Genomic DNA, 20,780 nt, shown 5'->3' on the forward strand with positions numbered 1-20,780 from the left:
TTCGCATTTCGTAAATCTCTCTCTACATTATACATTGAATAAAAGCGTACATTTGCAATGCATTCCTCGCAACGACGTTCTGGAAATTTACTCCGACTCTTCCGACTGAATATTGTTTTTCGTCATTTCATTTTCGCGTTCTTGAACAATACGCTGAAAAAGAGCCAAAGCCGAGCTTTCTCATTAAATTGAATGCATGGCTTTCGCCATGGGAATTGAGTGATTCGTGGTATGTACGCGTTAAGACGGCCATGTATTTACAAGCGCTAATGAATACAGCTCGAAGGAGTGACGTTTTCATTCACGCAGTCGCCTGAATTTCGTGTTACAACTGCATCAAAAGGATAAAGAATTGCCACGCCGCAGGCGTACCTTGTGTGCGCAGGGACTGCGCATTTTCATGATTAAAGTAAAAGACCGCGTACTCTGCGAACTGTAACGAGCCTTGCAAGATACATTCGAATAAAATTTAACCAAGTCCAATGAGATTACCAGGGAGAATATTATTACAGAAAGGATTTTCAATTTCTCTTGACAAGCTATTTTATAAATTGCTGCGTATCTATATTGTGTATTCAGAGAATTTTATATAATTCACGTAACAGATATTAATTATAAGAAGCGAGAGAGAAGAGATATAAAATATAAACTTTAATTGAATAAAAAATACCTGAATGTAACGACTTCGTATTCAATCTATTTGATTAAACTGGCAATAAAATTTGTTTTACGTAACCAAACTTTCTTCATCATGAAAGAAAGGAAAAATGTTTTGAACCACTCGTATTTAATAATGTTGAAGATAAAACTCTTTCGAAATTCGTGTTTCACACATGAATCGTTCAAATGCGAGACACAAAATACGCAAACGCGTGCTCTAATTGCTATGGACGGATGTGTCCGTGCCGATTGTTTCTACTTTCCTTCGCGAGTTCTCTCGTCGATTAAACGACGATTAAACGACGAAATGTTTGATTCCTGATTAGCCGATTAAACCGAATTAATAATAGTATATAAATGTCATACCTGATGTGTCATGTCTATCGTTAAGGGCAGTATGTCGCAAATGGGCAGTGACGTTCAATTCCTTGCGAATTTGATTCTATTTTCTCTTCAGACCTTCCATTTGATTACAAACTTAGTGGACGTACTTTCGGCGTTACGGTTTTTCGGTCACTATAGCCTTAGCTATACTTATCCGGCGATTTGCAATCCGCGATGCGATTCAAACGAATTTTGTAATCGACCGTGCGCGCATAAATCTGTACCGATGCATCATACACTGTCGATCGCGGACGGACGATTTAGATGAATCCGCCTAGCGCATCGTGGAAATCTTGCAAATAGGCGAGCAACTGAGGCATGGTCGGTCGATCCCTGGAAAGACCGAGCCAGCAGGCTTCCATACAGGCGAACAGCTCATCGGGACAAGGTCTCGGCTGAGCGAGTCGGTATCCGTCTCGAAGACAGGCCATCATCTCAAACGGGTCCACCTCTACGTATGGTTGCTGACCCAGTGTCGCCAGTTCCCATAGGAAAACTCCAAAGGACCACTTAAAGAAAAAGACACATAATAAAATTGAATGTCTGTGTAGGATATAACTATCTGATTATATATAATTTATTTTCTGTTGTTAATTGTTTAAATAATAAAATAACAAAATTAAATTTTTAATATGCACATGTAATTTTCTGTTATTTTAATTTTGAAACAAAGTGAGAATTTATAATATGTGGAAAATTATAATAAATGCAATTCTCTTTTCTTAGAAATATTCTATTAGAGAATGTTACTTGTCTAATTATGGATAGAAATATATTTATTTATTTATTTCGCGCAGACTTTTCGCTTTCGCGAAAAAGACAATACGTTAGTTCGATTTGTCAATATAAATTGGGATCGTACCACATCGGTTGCCGTGCTATACTCATTGCGCTGAAGACTCTCCAAGGCCATCCAACGTATAGGTCGGTTCTCGTTATCACCGAGACAATGGTAATCCTGAGGGAAGAGATCTCGAGCCAAGGCAGCGTCAGCCAATCTCACGCGAAGGCTGCTCGGTTCGATCAGACAATTTCTGGCAGCGATATCCCTGGAAAAGGAATAATCGATTTTAAGGCGGAAACGATCACATTGACATCTTGACGATAACCATGATAGACGAGCTCTTTACATCACGAGGTGAAATAAGTTATAATAACGACGGCTGCAACAATATATGATCTATTTGATTTTATATTCAGCAAGTTTAACTTTCAAATTTAATTTCTTTAACAATATAATCGTTATCTGTCTTTTATTCTTAATAAATATAATTCTATTTGAAAAAATGTATGATTTAAATATTAAAATTAAATTAAACATTAAATATATCAAATATTTTAAAAAATATTAAATGTCAGAAAAATTATTATGATTTGAATTTGAAATCAAAATTTAAAATTTGGAAAAAGATTAATCTTTTTACTTTTGAATTGTACTTGAAATAACTCGTAATAACGGCTAATAAATAACTTATTCATCAATGTAATAAATTTTAATGATGCTTTGGAGAATGGATAATAATTCACCTGTGTAATAATCCTCGGCCGTGGAGAAATGCTCCAGCCCTAGCAACTTGGGCGCCAACGTGCACCAAATCTCTAGTCACTGGATGATGATTTCCATCGGTAAGATAGACTTTCAGATTTAATTCACCAGGTGTACTTGTGTAAGCCAACAAAGGGCACGAACTGTCCAGACAAGCAGCCGCCAAAGAGGCGATGTTTGAGTGAACTAATCCAGCCAGTTGCGAACCCTCAACCACCAAAAGAGACGCTTGGTAAGCGGATGCAACTTCTGAAATAAACATACTTATTCAGCTTTAATGGCATAATTAGAATATCTGTGTAATAATCGATTATGCGTTTGTTTCGTTGGACAATCTTTAAAAAATCTTTCCAACAAATTAATATTAAATAGTTATAATTAAAACGAATAAAATAATTATAATTGAAATTTGTACAATAAAAAACTTAGCATGTTTAAATCTCAAATGATTTCAATAATCTTTCAACAGAACAGATTTATTTCCTTGTCAAATTATGTATGTAATGGAGAATTATTTTATAAATATTTGTAAATTTTAAATAATTATAATAGTAATAAGTTAGTACATACAAAAATTGAATGAGATTTTAATTATGGGATTTTATATTCATATAATAAATCGACACGAATATTGATTTATTCACCTGACCGATAGCGGATACGATAATTTTCTAGTTTATCTTAAACAGGTATTCTGGAATTCATCGATCATTAAGTCGTATTTCAATATTTGCAAAAAGGATAATTACAATTTGTAAATTATTTTAATAATTAGATAAAATAAAATTTTTCTATTTCTCTTATATCTATATTTTGCAGCATTTTAATAATTTTAATTAAACTAAAAAAATTGTAATTAAAAAACGCAACATTATATGTTTCACCCTATGCATAATACATATATGTATAATATATTATATTAATATAAATTTTTTAATATTTTTTAATATTTTTTAATATTTTATAAATTAAATCTCACCTGTGACAGTTTTTATTATGACTTCCTGTTCCCGTCCAGCTAATTCTAAAGTTCCTTTGTATACGCGACCGAAAGTACCTTCCTGCACAAGAGTACGACAATACAATGCCGTTCTCGAAATCGCGAGTGCTCTGGCCTTCTCACACGGGTCGGTTGACTGAAAATCAATGACACAATATTTTTTTCATTATGTTAAATCCTATATAGATATATCAATCATATTAATTTTTTAGATAATTTCTAAATAGTATAAAAGTTATCTTTTTTACAACTTTCCACATGTGACAAGTCGTATAATTTTATATCACTTAAAATTTATCGTAAACATTTATCAAGTTAAAAATAAAATTAAAAAAAATGATTACGAGTAAACAAAAAAGCAGAAAAAAATCAAAAATATCCACATGTGATCAACGTTTTCTTTCAATCTTATCCATTATCTCTCGGGGAAGAATCATTGGATTATACAATTATTTATATGCTAGTAGTGTTGACAAGTCACGCTAGCTGTCGTTTAAAATCTCAATCGCGCGCGCAAACAGGCGCGCTTGCATAATTCATAACCCCCTGCCCTCGATCCCCTTCTTCCCCCCTTCAAAAAAAAAAAAGAAATCCCCATCGGGCGAGGATTCATTAAAAAGGCATTTGTCGCGTGTAAGGTGACGCCGACGAGACCTCGTCGCGCGGGTCCTCCGGGGAAGAAGCCTCCCCCCGGGCGTCGTTATGGCATCGTGTCGCGCGGCTCTCTTTGTTCGCCAGACGGATTTCCATTGGTCCCCGACGTAAAACGCGAGAAAGCTACGCGACGCGCGCGCAGGAGGGGTGACTATTCATTAATTTCAATTTTCCGGAGTTTTGCCTTCGGCCCCTCCCGTTCCATTTGGACATACGCACACGCGTACATGCCCGCGCATAGACAGTAACGAGAGGCGCGAGGGGGGAACTGGCGGCAACTGGATAAAAATGGAAAAAAGGGGGAAGGAAAACGCGACGGAGGACCAGTTCGAAACACGTCGATGCGACCGCGTCGGCGAAATTACCGCGCGATGTATCGGGGAGGAGGGAGGGAGCGGGGGATGCGACAGAGGGGGATGCAACAGTTCGGATTCGGAATGTACAGGTGCGAGTTGGCGTTGGTCGATCCGCGGGGAGAGGACGGTCTCTCGGAAATTATTTACAAAATTCCCGGATAGCAGTGGGACGCTCGGCGAAAATGCAAACACCGCGGCTAATTCCGCGGCTTATCTGAGGTCTGTGATTATTGCGGAGGCGAATTGTGACGGCGCGCCTGGCGAGCGTTGTTTTCGCGCTGGCCAAGAGTCTCAAATCCTCGGACGCGATTCATCGTCGATCTCGTTCTCCCTCGCGGTTATATTTTTTAGCGATACTCGGTCCACGTCATATATACGATTCGCTTGTGTACTTTCTTTTTTTTTTTGTTTCCCGATAAAAATGTGATGAGAGATGGAAATTGCCGAGCGGGGACCGTCTCGTGTGTTAGAGGCGCGAATGGAATTCGGAATCGCATAACGAAGCTATAAATATAAATTAGATTAGAATTAAGAATTTAAGTCCTGCCTGATATCCGATTGTCATAAATTAATTAAGCGCGATTAAAATTCTAAGACTTAACTTAATATAAACTCCGATATAAATTCTGATTAAATTTGATATCGAATGGAACATCGATCGTTAGTTTACACCGGAGGTTTTCCGGAGGATGCGCGATATAATCAATATACGAGCAAAAAATTTCCAATTAAATGACTATGTATACTTTGATTATTCCTATCGTAGCGTGCTGAAAATAACAAGCGAAAAAATCGCGCGCGCGATTTACCCTCAAATATTAATTTATTTCTCAATAAATGATATGTAAAATTACTTACTTATTAATCAACATGAAGAACCATATATTGTGGAAATATATTTAGAGTCGAATCATTCAGAAACTTTTCATACATCTAGTAATGAATATTACTTCACTGTTTGCATTATGGAATCAGAATCAAAGTATCGAACGCCATGGTCGAGCGTTTTTAACCCATCCAATGCGGGGGGAGCGGCAATTTGATTTATTTACTGAAAGGCTTTCGTCAAACATCACGTTCGTTCGTTCATTCGTTCGTTCGTTCGTTCGTTCGACTCGCTGAAGGCGCTCTAAAAGCTTCGTTTTCAGACTACCATGCCCGACATGCTCAGAGCACTTTTAATTCGACTCTGCCAATGTAATAATACAATTTTCCATCTCACCCGATTAAAAAGCGACGGCTTCGACACGACGGAGTGGAAGTTCGCGACGACGAGAATTAATTAAATCGAAGAATCGGCTTTTACGTAACTAATAATTACGTGGCGTCAGCTCGATACATCGCAAATTAATTGCTAATTCGACAACGCAATCGCAAAAGCTCGCGCTTTTTCTGATTTTATTACTACTTTAAATGATTTATATGGGGTTTCCAATACGCTCGAAATTATTAATTATTCTCTTCTATACCGATCTTCCAATGTTGCCCCCTCCCCCGGAATTTACAAAATAAATCATTTGTCTCTTTCCGAGATATACGATTTTGCTTATTGTCAGCTTGGCTGTAGTGGAGAAACATCCCCATGAAAAGTTTAAAAAATGGAAAATTCTTCTATTATTATAATTAATACGTAAAGTTATTTCTTCATTTACCTTTTCAAAATATTTTCGATCGATAGACAAAAAAGAATTTCTCGCGCAAGAAAATAATAATAATCTACGATACAAAAAAGTCAATTCTTTACGGTTCATCTCCAATAATAATATAAGCGAAAAATAACCAGTTTGCTCCGTAGAGTTGGAGCAAAGCGCGAGGATCAGATAGCGACATCGCAAATACACGATTGGTTATCTTCACTGCAACGATAGTACGTACGTCTAACTTTTACGAGGAAAAGAAAAGGGAATTGTCGCTTCCGGACAGGCCATGCGGAAAATGGCCGGGTCGCCAGGCCATTTCCCTGCGTCCGATTCGCTCGCACAGAAAGCCACGGTGGAGAGATCCAGGAGGGAAAGAGAAACGGGCGTGTGTTTGTCCTCGTGCCGAAGATCGTTTCCCCGATAGACAGCGCCAGGTAATGGCTTCCCCAGCAATGGGATCTCAAGCGTATCGTTTTACAGGGTTGGGGTAAGACGCCGTGTCGCTGGATTACGTCAGTCGGTTGGTCCGAGAGGCTGGCTGGCTGGCGGGTCGGGAGGGTAAGTTTTCACGAAGGTTCACGGTTACATCGAGCCGTTGGTGTAGGTAAGGTACGCGCGAGTGCTCGTACGTGACTGTATATGATGCGTCTTTGCACGTGTGCGTGGCGTTTCGGCGTGTGTGCATGTATGTTCACGGGGTTGGTTGCGCTCGAGACGGAACGTCGCGTCGAGGAGGGTTGTAGAGAGAAGGGGGAGAGCGCGTATACGCGCGTATACCCGGTAAATTGATCCAAGATCAAAGCCGAAACAATCACAGGACCCACTTCCACAACCGCTCTCATCCTCTGCCCGGCTCCCTCAGCTCGACGCCGATCCTCGCCCTCTCTTTCGCGTCTGAGGAGGGCAAACGCCGGCGTCGGCGACGCCGGCTACAACCCTGTACGCACATGCGTTGCCGACACGATCTCTCTCTTTCTCTTTCTTTCTCGCGCCCAACCAGGGTGCAGGTGAATACATCCGCGTTTCTTTTCCCGGGGAAATTAATGCAAAACGCTTGTTCCGCGAGAAGCGGCGCGCGATCCCATATTTATTCGATATTTTCGCACGACCCTTCGCTCTTCTCTTCTCTTTGATTGCGCACTTTTGCAGAAAGATACTCCGGGGGACGACGAGTAATAGCGGCGGGTAATAGCGCGTGCTTTAAAACGCGGTAGTTAAAATGACGCGGCGGCCCGTGACACGCGGCGATTGCGTGCACGACCGGTGATTGAAATCGACCTTTATCGCTTTTTTGCGGCCGCTCGTAAATATCACTCTACATATGAACGACGCGTTAATAGTAAGCGCAAGGATACTTACGAATTACTCTTTATCTTCCCATAAAGACGTATAAATTAATCGCGGAGAAATTAGCTAATTTCTTTAATAACATTTATCTGATATTGTTTCTTTCCCTAAAGAACAAACAAATTCTTTTCTATATCTGCTGCGATAATAATAGATATATATACTTTACAAAAAATGTAGGATTATAAAAAAATATTTAAAAATTATTTTACGTAAAAATATAATGAATTGATACAATTTTCAAAAAGATGCATCTTTCCTGGATATTTCGACGCATGAATAAATGAATAGATTAAAAATAATTTGCATCATTATTCAATTATATCAAAATTAAGCCACTCACCAAAAGTGTATGAAATTAAGCGTGAAATAAAATAATAAAATATTTCTTATCATATTAGAAATGTCCATCTTAAGAAAAGGTTCACGGCGTTTCTTGAAGAAATAATTTCAAGGAAGTGATCGCGATGCACCAAACATCTCGTCTCGCTGAACGCGAACTCAAAGCTGTGAAAGGAATCAAAGACGCGGTCAGCAATCGCGTCAAAGCGACGATAGAAGCGAACTGAAGGAGAGATTCTGCTCGAAATGCAGGAATCGGCGAACACGCTCGAGAAGACGCAAATCGAAGCGAAAAAGGCACTACTCGCGTACGATTTTTCCCCTACATCTCTCGAAGTGAGGGAGAAAGAGAAAGAGAGAGAGAGAGGGAGAGGGAGAGAGGGAGACGGGGGTTGTAGGTCGGCGGGCTTAGAATCGCTGAATAAAGAGCCGAAGGGCTGCAAAGGGTTGGGCGCCAAAGTTGTCCGTGGAAAGCGGCTCGCTCGGCCGCAAACTCGATAAAGTTGCGAGGCGCGGCACTCATTGTGTATATATACAGGACGAAACGAGACGAGACGAGACGAGACGAGATGGGACGGGACGCGGGATGAGACAGGAGGAGGAGTCGTCTCGCACTGTTTCCGCTTCCGGTAGTCCGGTGGCAGACGCTTCGCTCCGCGAAGCGATAGCGAAGTGGAAGGAGACTCCGACCGGGGAAAAATCGGATTTCCTGACGCGCGCTACGAGTTTCGCCGAGTCCGTTTCGCCGAGTCTGTTTCACGGACTATTTCGTCGCGCGGCAAAATTCAGTCGCGCTGTGTATATCTATTATTAATTTTTCGGATAATTAAATTTTCAGTTAAAATCCTCTCTCGAGCGAGCTCTAAAATTCATCTCAATTTAAAGCTTCTTATATTTCTCGAGATGTTGCGACGTCCAGATAAGAAAAAAAAAGTACACATTTGGAATTAAAAATCTCTGAATTTGATTCAGGCTATAGCGGCATCGCATAAAATGACAGCTTACGTGAAATGTGACTTGAGGTACCGAACATTTTGTACATATTTTAGCTTCAGATAGACACACACAGGTCCAGCTTAGCATGCTAAATCGTTATCATCATACCTGGCTCAGATGCGTCACGTGGCTCGCCGCATAGTAACTCGCTCTGGAACCGCACGGCCTCGCGTACAGCGGCTCGAGGTCGGCGATGGTGGCGTAACTTCCGGAATTCGCGCTTCCGGGCCGCGGGTCGACTCTAACCAAGACAGAACTTCTCGCCAGGCCGCCGGTGTCAGCCGCCGAGTAACTGCAGCAGGGCAGAGTTTTCCTGAAAGGACGAAAGGACCTCTGTAGCCGCGCACAATTGTTACAGAGTTAATTATTATCCTTACAATAGCAACGCACATAGCGACGTGAAAACGAGAGTTCGAGTAAAATTGTCACGAAGCAGAAGTCGTAGTAAGGTGATTTCGCTCCAACAAACTTTAGGACGTTATTATGTCGAATTTCTTTGAAATCTCACGAAAATTCACGGATGTCGACGAGAAAATTTTGATCGATAATTTCGCGCGTCTTCAAGATTCGTTAGTTAATTTTCTTATTCGTTGGATTAGTTTCTGAACAATTACATGACTTTACAAATTCAAAAAGATTTTAGCTACAGCTGTGAATTATTTTATCACAAATACTCGTTATTTTTTCATCAATTTCCTTAAAAATTAATGTTTACATGATTAATAATCGATTCGAATCAGACGTTTTTAATCTGCATTTATGAAACCTTGAATCACATATTTTTGCAATTCAAAAATATTTAATAAGCTTCATTATTAGAGTCAGAAAATATACACCTTAACTGATAATTTTACCTCGCTTTAATTTCGCCTGGGGATCACCGCGTAATGAGCTCTTTTAGCGAGCCTCTCCCGCAGGACAGTAATATGTCGGAATAAATGCGTAGTTCAAATTACAACGTCGTTTACGAGATAGACCGTCGCTTTATAAAGTCCGGCAGATATACTTTGCCCGGTAAAAGATAGAAGAGCATAAGTGGGAAGAACGATGCATTATCATATTTCAAAAGCGTGCTCCATTCCGCACCTTGTGCATAACCCTCAACGAGAAATTATCTTCGACAAGAAGTTTCTCCGGTATTTCTACCCTTCCTCTCTCCCCTTCCTCTTTCTCTCTTTCTCTCTTTATCTATCCATCTATCTATCTCCAGGAGGATTTACATCCCGTCCCGGGTGAGCTGTCGAGCTCGAAATGATCCTTTCTCTTTCGTACCAACGATCTTGCGATAAAGAAACGCGTCAATTCGATTCTAAGTCGAGAAAAGCTACTTCTACCTTCGGCTTAACCGATTTACTTTTGAATGCAATTTATCTCTATTCCACATCATTGGTCTAACATTACATCCATATTTAATTTTCCTCGTCTCTCTTTTCCGCTTTTAGAATGTATTTAGCACGATTTGTGATTAAACAGCTTTATAAATCTTTTATTTAAATTAATAAAAGTTAATAAAAGTAGAATTTAAATTTAAATATTAATAAAATAATATCGGCTTTTCAAGAAATTAGTGAAGATCATTCTTCATTTATCTTGTAATTTCGAAATTAATATTAAGTTCTCGCGACAAATATTTTTGGAGCAGTTATATTGAAACAAAGACGTTATTTTCAAGCAGACAATCTGAAAGGAGAGAAAGGAAGAAACGAAACGGAAGGACGACTGAAAAATAGCGGCGAGAAATAGAAGAGAGGATATTTTTAGCGATTTATTGGCCATTTCGTGCATGTAAATCTGCCGTCGAATGTATATTCGTTAAAAAGACGAGCGGTAGAAAAACGCGTACAGCCATCGATTTCAAATATCCCCCTAGTTCGTTCATTCGTGCCCGTTTATTTTTACGCGACCCTTACGGAAGCGTTTCGCAGCCAGATCGACTTCCGGCGAATCTGTCTACGTCCGTGAAAGCGAGGAACAGAAACGTTAAAGCGTCGTTCGGAAAGTAATATCATTTTTGCAACTCGCGAACGAATATTCGCGCTGAAATATTCCTAGATCGAAAATTTATGGCGAAATCGAGGACGTGTTCGCCGCAATATTATCGGCTCGAGCAAAATCCGTAAATCGATCATTTTAATCTAATTTCCTAAGTAAGAACGGTCTGCAAAATGTCTCAAGTTCAATAACTTTCTTTCGGAAGAAGAGGCAATAAAATTTTGCAAACTTTAGAACAAATATTACGAATAAAATTTCCGTAAGAATGTACATTTTAAGTTTACAAAATCTTTAAAAAATTGCCCTTAGTATTTATACACAAGTATTCTGAATAACTCGTATGATCAAAAATATATCGCAAGAATGATTACGAGTTAAAGAGCAGGTCTTTATATATGTGAATCTTCTTATTAAAGGGAAAAACTGCAACAAGCATATGTGCGCCTACAGTCACGGAAAGACCAATCGAGCCAATATCGAAATGCAAAAATAAACATCGCCGAAGGAGCAAAAGTTGGAAGACTGCAACGAAATCCCGACGCGAGTTTCGTGAGTGGCGTAACTACTCCCGAGGAAACTTTTCGCTGCTTGCCGAATCTCGAAGGCGCCTTTTGTACGTCGAATTCGAGCGGCAAGAAGAGCTTACGAGGGACGAGGGCGGCTCGTGTTCGCTCGAGCGAACGGATGTAAAATCTGCAGTTTTACCCGCCGACGGGGATGTACGTAGAGGAGAAAAAAAAAAGATAAAAAGGGAAAGGGAGACCGGGAAGACAGACCAAGGGAAGCAAAGATCCTCGTTCCTTCGCGCGGTATCGGGGTGAAGAGACTCAAAAGAGCTAATATATCCCGGGAGAGACAATTGGTCCGCGTCAAAAGGAACCCAAAGGCGCGTATAAAGTAAGGGCGCGTCCCCTCCTTTCGGTTCCCTATAAGTTCCCCATAAAGGCCACTTTGCCACGCGATAAATATTTGATGTCCTCCGATGCGAGATCATTGTTACGGATGATCGTACTCGATTCGTATCACGCGCCGACCAATCGCATGTTGTTTGTTCGAGCGAACATCTGTTGCTTTCTTTTTCGAATTCTCCGGTCAGTACCGCGGTGAGATATTGATTCCAATTCCGCGACAGATTGGCGTGTAATATTTCAATCTCGCGTAATATAACGCTGGGATTTAACGTAATATATCTTCCCATGCACTGCATTTTTTATCGTCCGTACAGATTGATAGAAACAGCCAGAAACAGGTCTTACTTTTAAGGAAAAGCAATTATAATTTTGTCAAATGTATAAGATATAAAAAAAATTTATCTTTGATGAGTGATTAGCGAATGATTTTAAGTATGAAATATATAATGTTATGAATAATACAACATATAATATACAATTTTCCAGCAAAATTCGTTGAAAGAGCAAATCCACTGTTTATCATTTAACAGTATCGGGAAAAATTCGTTAAAAAAATCGCAACGGAGAACATCAAAGAAGCTAATAAATATCCGGGTAAAAGACAATTTGCCCTCTTTGAAACAAATAATAGGGGAAGAGAAGGAGGTGGCAGCAAAGTGAAGCGACGAGTGGCTTTGCTTCTGCCCAACTTTCTGGCAATATGATTTCTACATTCTCCGTCCACCGATTATGCCTCGAAGTAGAGGCACGTGAAATGGAACATTCGATACGCTAAAGTATAAAATAATTACAGTGAAAATAACGATCGAACTTTAAAAGCAACGGGTACAAGTTTTCGCATAATATCGTTAATGAGGAGACGGGTGCTAGAACACGATCTGCTTTTCGTTTAACGAGAAAAATTCATGACGAGGTCTTTTCAGGATGCTCGATATATTCAGACAAAGACAATTTACCGACGAAAATAAAAGTCAATCCTATTAAAGGAAAATGAGGGATCTAAAATATTCTGCATCGCGCATAAAAACTGTATTTTTGTACTTTACTTTCTTTATAAAAAATGAAATTAATAACGCTATAAAATAAAATTAATAAAGTATTTTTATAAATGTCAAATGACATACAGGTCTGTGAAAATAATTTTTCTTGCGAGGTTTTAATTCTTGACGAGTGCCTTTAATTTTGAGTTGTAATTTATGAATCTGAAACCACACGCGGTTTTATCCAGTAAGGATTTCTTTATCATTTTAATTAAAAGAACTGTGAACTTCATCCATATAAATAATATTATAAATAATAAAAATTGCTCTAAATATTACTATATATTAATATTAAATATTAATATTGGAAATTAATATTATTAACATTAAATAATAATACACAAACTGTACATAGGATTTGTGACATTGGGAATCACTAGAAAGTGATTTAAAAAAATTTTTGTCAAGAGAGCCAAATCTTCGCAGATTTGTAATCAATGTGAACGGAAAATCATTTCAGGGGAGATCAAATGCGATATTAATTTCAAAAAAAGTCTCTACATCGAACCCATTCAAAGTATGCGCGCAACGCGGTCAAAGGCGATCGACAAACAAAAGAGTATAAAGCATGAATATGGAAAGAGAGATAAAAGAGCGGATCCTCTCTCGCGACCCCTTACATCCTCCTTACATTCCCCCCAGCAGCCAGTCCCACGGATAAGGTAAGAGGGTGCGTATAGCTATGCAATAAAATGTCGGCTGCCGTGCCAAGCGGTCGACGGATCACCGGCGGCTTATTGAAAGGATATTTCATTCGGACGAGTTCCTCCTATCCAGCTTATCCCCGCGAATTTCCCGCGGGTGTACGAAAATCTTTTCGTCACTCTCCCCTTCCATTTCCTCCCCCAACCCCCTCTCCTCCTCCCAGACGATTCTTCCGCTCGGCAGAAAACTCGCGACGTCGCAAGACACGCGCGAATTCTTTCGCTCTCGAACGCCTCGCGGAAAATGAGAGCGCGATACGTGAAAAGCCGTATTTACGACGCGCCTTACGCGAAGCGACGGCGTCTTGCGTAATGGAAAAATCTTTTCTACGCGAGCAGCGATTTGTACCTCTCTTCTTTCCTTTTTTTCTTCTCTTCTTTTTGCGAGCGACGCACGAGAGGGACGATGCTTTGAAATGCGAATTTAATAAGTGACGTAGAATGAAAAGTTGCACGGCGTCCACATTATTCTTCCTCGTGTCGGTTTCTCTCCTTTCGAGCCAGACGTCGGCTCGAAAATCCACCGACGCATTTACGTGTGTACGTGCATGTGGAGTTATTACTGCTCCGATTATACTTCTTTCTGCCGCGTTTTTAATAATGCGCGAACTTCTTTGAATAATTCTAACGAACCAAAGATTAAGACCGGCAATTTATCAGGATACACAAAGCCTCTCCTTTCATCTTACACTTGCTTACTCTTTAAAAATTTCATTCTCAGACTTCCTTTCCGTGTTTTTAATCTAAACACTTTAAATATCGAAACAGCGGAAAAGTGGTGGTACATCGGGATTTTAAATACACGATATTCATACTACTATACTTTTCTGTATAATTAATGAAAAAATTTACTCACTGCGACTCTTGAACGCGAGCCTTGCTGTTGCGAATGTATAACGCACTGGCGACACTGCCGACGACAAGAATTAAAGCGCACGCACAAGTAGCTGCGACGTAAAGTGCACCGGCACCGTTTGCGAGCGGATCGGGCTCCAAACGCACCGAATCGTTGCTGGGAGGTGTCTCGACACCTGAAAATAGATATAAATTAATTAATTACTTTTTACAAATCTCTATACACCTCTCCTTGTCTTATGCAATTTTAAAAATCAAATATAAAAATAAATGGAAGAGGGGTGCATTCGCTCGAAAATTATTGTGATAGATACATTAAAGATAATTAAATTGATTTGATAAAAAAATTCCTCTCCTTTTTTCATAAAAAATAAATTTCTTTTTAAGTGTCAAATTAAGCATTTTCCTCGTGCTTTAATTTTTAGAAAATGCGACCAACAATATATGTACACATATATAACTCTGTAACGCATCGGTGTATAATTTAATTTAATTTTAATTTTATTTTGTATCGAAAAAAAAATTGCTACGCGACTCGCGAAGCCTCTTGACGTTCTATTCGACGATTTTTATATCCGTCACCAAATACAAATGTATTCAATCTACAAAACTCGCACGATCGCCATTATAGTATCGGCAATCCATTTTATCAATTGGAGCATTTCCACTCGAGCCACGTGCTCGAGATTCAAATCTATCGAAAAGCACTGGACGCGAATCGAGCCATTGTTTATACGTATCGCGGCGCTATCGAACGAGCGGGAATATCGACGAGTCGTGGAAAGTGCCCAAAGAGATCTCACTTTGATAGCGAGTCATTGGTCGCAAACCACGAATTTTCCAGCAAGAAAGGTACTGTTTCATTCGATTTACTTTTACCTCGCAAATAGTTACACATTTCTCACGCGCCGTAGGATTCCTGCGTTGCGTATGCTAACGGCTCCATTCTTTATTTGTGTGGAAAACAAATTTGAAGAATATATGTCTACCATTTTCAATGTGTATCACTTGAACTCTCGAGATATGTCTATCATTTTCAATGTATATCACTTGAAATCTCAATTAAAATAATCAAATTTTTCTTTATTTAATTTATTTTGATTATTAAAATATTCCGACATACCTACTTGAAACTTTATAAACTATATTCGGGCGCAATTTTAGTTGAAACTTTTCATTATCGAAATGCACATTTGATAAGGAATCTAGAACGAATTAGTCGAACTTTGTTAGCTCCGTTCGCTTCGCGAAAGGGATTGTGAAACAACGAGTTTGTCGAGACTTTTCTCTCTGCGTCGCGCACGTTTACATTTTTCCGCCATACTTGGCTTTCTGATATTTCTTTTCTCTCTATCCTTTCGTGCGTTGTGAGAAGTAAAGACTCTGGTCGAACTGAGCGGCGCCTTGTCGTCTGTTATAAAGGTAAATAACGTGGCCTAGACGGAGGAACTTTAGCGCGAGAGCTCAAAAGCTTTCAAGAACCGAGCACGTCAGCCTCGACTAGGATATGCCGAGGAAAAGGGGCGCATCCTTTCGGAGCGTCATGATAAAATTAAGTAAACTCCATCAGCTCTTAACTCGTTGCCGAGATTATAGCGTCGTATAATCCCTAAATGCGTTCCTCCAATTTCAGGCGTTGCTCGCCTGAAATCTAAAACAACTCTCCATTTCTTCGCTAACTTATTTCTTTTTTTTTTCTTTTTACGAACGAGTAAGATCGCCATTATTAAATTCTGCTTCTCCCCTGACTTATAACTCGCGTACGCAAGTAATTATTTTTTCCACATAAAATATCGTGGTTATCAAGTTTTCTCGTATATTTTTGACGAATTTCTAATAGTTTTTTTTCAATTTAATTATAGAAACTCAATCTTGTGCTCTCTTTCGCTGAATATAATGAAGATATATAAAGACAAAGATTCTAAAATTTCGGGAAAAATTGGCACAAAATTTTGTCGAACTCGCAAATTGTTATTTTTCGATAATTAAAGTTAAATTTTGATTGTGGGTATTAAATAACAAGTCGCTTTTTCTTCCCTATATATTTATTTGAAGGTCACCATTTTTTGTTGTAAAGTAATTTCAGTAAGTAACATCTATGTCGTCTACAGAGAGAGAGGAAATGGTACGATTCTTTGAAATATTCGTCGTAGTTGCGGTAAAAATAACAATGCTTTAAAAATACATACCGCCTGCGGCGTAAAAGAATTCAGAATGAAAATTAAAATATTGTCGACATAATATACAGTCATGATTCTTTCTTTTTTCCTTCCTTTCCATCAAGAGAGAAACTAAAAACTTGAAAGCCGAAATCTTTTATGTAGAAACTTTACGATGCATCATTCAGTAATGTTACATTGGATTACTTTCAACATTTTTTGCAAGTTATAGTTGCTTTAGTCTAAAAAAACGTGTCGTACTTTTATATAAAATTTTAATTTTTATTATAAAACTTTCAGCTATAATTTTTCTCTTCGTGTTAAGCTTGAAATTATTATTCTCACAAATTATCAATAATGGGATTGAAAAATAACTTCAAAATTATATTTTAGCTTCAATTTTCTACGTTTTTAAATTATCAATGATTCGTCCATCTCAAAATTTATTATAAAACTTAACATTCAAATAACAACATTTTTCTTAATTTTACTTCCAATTTTATTATTCCCTTGTGTTGTTTTCCCGTAAAAAAATTGTAAATATAATTCTTCACTTTGACAAATATGTTACGGGCTCTAATAAGCCTTGATGTTTATCTCTTTTCTCCTTTTCCCTCGTTCATTTTACGAAGGAAGGAAATAGACTTCGTGCTCTTGCCAGAATAACGTAAACCAAGCAGATCAGCTTTACGTGATAGAGCACATTGCGAACACGAGCTACGAGGAACGAGACGAGAAAGAGTTTGCTCGAGCGCGATGAGACGTGCGCAGGATGCAGCAGGAAAAGAAAAAGTTAAATAAATCGTAGTAGCCCTCGGCGTTGCGCTACAGTATCTTAGGAGCAACTCGTTCGCATCGTTCCTTCGCGGAGTCCTTCCATCTTCCTAAAATGTTTCTCTCGTGTGTGCGCTACGATGCGCCCGAGAAACGGACGAGCATTTTCGAGAGGTCTCTATTATTTTTGCGCTAAAATTGCAATTGCGTTAGATTTTGCAATATATTCATCAGGTTTTTTTCATTAATTTATTTAATTTTAACTATAAAATGTAGCTCGGTTACATATTTTGCAATATTTAAATTTATTATATTTTGCTACTCCCCCTACATAAATTAAATCACGTATATATTATACATCGAATATGGTTTTTTAAATATGTAAATTAACATCGTGCGATTATTTAAAAATAGCGTAATATAGACATTCTACATCGTTATACTTTCATCTCGTTTCGATTACGCTGCACTAGTCAAATAATGTGGAGCACCTATCGATATAAATTGCGCGATTGACGCGCACTCGCGAAACTCAAAGGGCGACTATAAAGTCAGGAAGGCGTGTTAAGAGCGACTTCTCAATTAAATCCGACTGAGCTATGCTATCCGCTACCATCAAACAGACCTTAACCGAGATTTACGGAGGACCGGAATTAAGTCTCCAGAGGATTAACAGGGTGACCCTCCACGAGTCGCGTTTCCTCATTCGCCGCGAACTCTGTGGACTTTAGAAACAAATTTAGTCATGTCGAGAGACTCGCGTAAATCACGAAATTACACTTTTAGGCGCTGATAAATTTATTCTTTTCTATTAAGAAAATTTAACGACAGTTAGGTGCCGAAAAAAAAGTGAAAATTGATACTTATTTATATATTTTAAGTAGTTGGGTGAATTATCCCCTCGCGATGTATCTTTATTAGTGCATCACTACCTTCAAACATTTCACATATTTTTTTAATACTCTCTAAATATAGTATATATTGCTCGCAAGAGAAATTATTCAATAATTCATAAACTGTCGGTATTTTTTAAAGATATTTGAGATGAAAAATAATATAAATGTTTGAAAACAACACAGAAAATTCTGAAAAAAATATGGAAGGTAGAATATATTGTCATTTAAAAATATGAACAAAAAATATCTAATATGTGCACTCTCAATGCGAATTGCGAATTGAAAGTTCAAATAATAAAATAACTATAATTTGAAAGTTGAGAATAAGTTGACATTATTAAATCTTTCTTTTTTTCGATTTGACATCTCAATAGTCTTCAATATATCTTCTAGTCTTCTTGGAGAATATAGAGAATTCCGTATAGAGAATTCGATTATTTTCGAGTGATCTCGAGGCGCTTTCAGATTGCTGCTAGGACCTCTCGAGCTCGAAACGATCGTCCAAGGACTCGTCAGGAGCCGGCCTCGGTTTCTTTGGCGATGCGGGAGCGGACAAGGAAGAAGCAAATTCGACAAAGCAGGAAATCTGCTCTTCAAGACGCGACTATGGTCCTCACCGCGGTGGTGCTTACTTATTTTCGTCCTTTTTCCTCTCTTCGCATATCCCTGTCCACCTCGTTTTTCTATACGATCGACTCTCTTGATCTTCGTCGAAGGAGGAATCTTCTTGGTGCCTTCTCTTCTCTTTCATTAAATACACCGACCCTCGACGAAATTCAATTTTACTCGGCGAATTGCTTTTTGTTGTACCATCGCCTGCTTCGGTAACCGGATCCGGATCTGCGACTTCTTTGTCTTCTTCTCTTTCTCCCTTTCTGTTTTTCTTCTTTTTTCATTTTTTTCTTGCTCGCCTCCTATCGAATTGTTTTCTGTAGATATCATATAAATGCATGCGTTTCTCTATGCATGACACCAGGGATATTTAATTACATTTTAGTAAAAAGATTTTAAATAAATGTTTTCTAAATTTTTAAGATAAAAAATTCTGTGTATTTAATATAATAAAATAACGTAAAATATAGGACTAAATATGAGTATTTCAATAAAATTCATTTAAAAAATTGTTTCGTGTCTAACGATATTATTTCAGAGAACGAAAAAGTCGCGGTCAACTGTTGGTCAAAAATAAAGAAAAATTATTTTCAATTTTAAAATGCGTTCTTTTTTTCATCTCTTTAATTCTACAAAATCCAATTTTTACCCGTTTTCATCGGAAACCAAAGAATCAATTTTCTTCTTAATTAAAAAGATGGAGTGCATGAATCCATCGCTGTGGTTTCAATTTATTTTGTGCGGAACGTTTATTTATCGAAAACCATGCACCCCAAAACTCATTTTGGTTACACAAAATCAGTATAAAGTATTCGCAAACTATTATGGCGCTAGAGAGAGGGATGAAAATCGGGGGAAGGGGGGTTATTTGCCAGATTGCATTCATCGTTGCTCCGTGCGGCTTGTTTTTTCAGAAAACACGCTTTCGAGGTCGCGTGAAGTTTGCGGAGTCGAGAGAACCGCCTGTGAAGTACCATGCGTACAAGTTTACGAGCACCCTTGTCGGAAGTGGTGCGGAAATTACGTTTGTACCTTTGCTCGCGTCCGTCATAACATTTCCATTTCTGCTCGTAACGTAAACTACACGTGTATATATAATTCCATTATCTAAACATAATTACTTAAACGACCATGCGCGTGCTCCGCATTGTATTTATAATTTAACAGTTGTTTATTTAGCAAAAGCTCTGAAGTGTCGGAAATTATTTCGAAGTAATCGCTTAATAAAATAAGTGTAACAATTCTAAATAAATTATATAACACTTTTAATAATATTAAATGACAAATAAATAATACTTTAAATTATACAAATGTGGTTTAAATTATATTGCGGTTTATAAATCTATAAATTTTCTTCTATGAATAAAAAATACATAGGATATAGTTTCAATTTTTTGTGTATGTATATTTAAATGCAATTATAAATATTTATTTTATTCTATTTCATTTTCAAAAATTGTTCCTATTGTTATTACCTTTTTTAATGTTAAAAATGTTTAACCTCCCGACGTTAAATCAAAGTTACCAAAAATCGCTTACTCTAGAGTCCATAAATCGCGTGGATAAATTGAGTTTGCGCGTGACGCGAAATGAATGCGCGCTTCTGTTTTAATCGCGACCACGTCGAAACTGTCTCGCCGTAACGAAGGTATTCAACTGGGTTCGCGAACGCACTAATTAAATCCGATATTACGTAAACGAAATAATTATCAACAGGCTGCAATGGCGCCAAAGTGAGTACAGATGAATAAAGGCGCTTTCTGCTGCGACTCGCTCGTGTACTGTAGAATATATGAACAAGCGAACCACATGTTACATATATTACAAAGCTTGAATAGTATCATCCTTTGAAATGGATCTTCATATAACGCATTGTAGATCAATATTACCGCATTAAATAATAGAGCATAGA

General features: G+C 38.2%; 1 protein-coding gene across 2 annotated transcripts in view; it reads right to left on the reverse strand.

Moving 5' to 3' along the window:
- Positions 1 to 644: 644 nt before the first annotated feature.
- Positions 645 to 20,780, reverse strand: part of LOC105250010 (tyrosine-protein kinase Drl) — a 72,615-nt gene continuing 52,479 nt past the window's right edge. For both annotated transcript variants that reach the window (XM_025408304.1, XM_011255851.2), the window contains exons 4-9: positions 14,429 to 14,603; positions 9,034 to 9,238; positions 3,570 to 3,726; positions 2,572 to 2,839; positions 1,907 to 2,093; positions 645 to 1,553 (exon numbers count right to left, since the gene is read on the reverse strand). In XM_025408304.1, the coding sequence (XP_025264089.1) occupies positions 1,305 to 1,553; positions 1,907 to 2,093; positions 2,572 to 2,839; positions 3,570 to 3,726; positions 9,034 to 9,238; positions 14,429 to 14,603 (1,241 nt within the window). In that variant the 3' untranslated portion in view covers positions 645 to 1,304. The remainder of the gene's footprint in view (positions 1,554 to 1,906; positions 2,094 to 2,571; positions 2,840 to 3,569; positions 3,727 to 9,033; positions 9,239 to 14,428; positions 14,604 to 20,780) is intronic.

Source organism: Camponotus floridanus, unplaced genomic scaffold (assembly GCF_003227725.1).
Source record: "Camponotus floridanus strain SB8 unplaced genomic scaffold, Cflo_v7.5 scaffold20, whole genome shotgun sequence".
NCBI lineage: Eukaryota > Metazoa > Arthropoda > Insecta > Hymenoptera > Formicidae > Camponotus > Camponotus floridanus.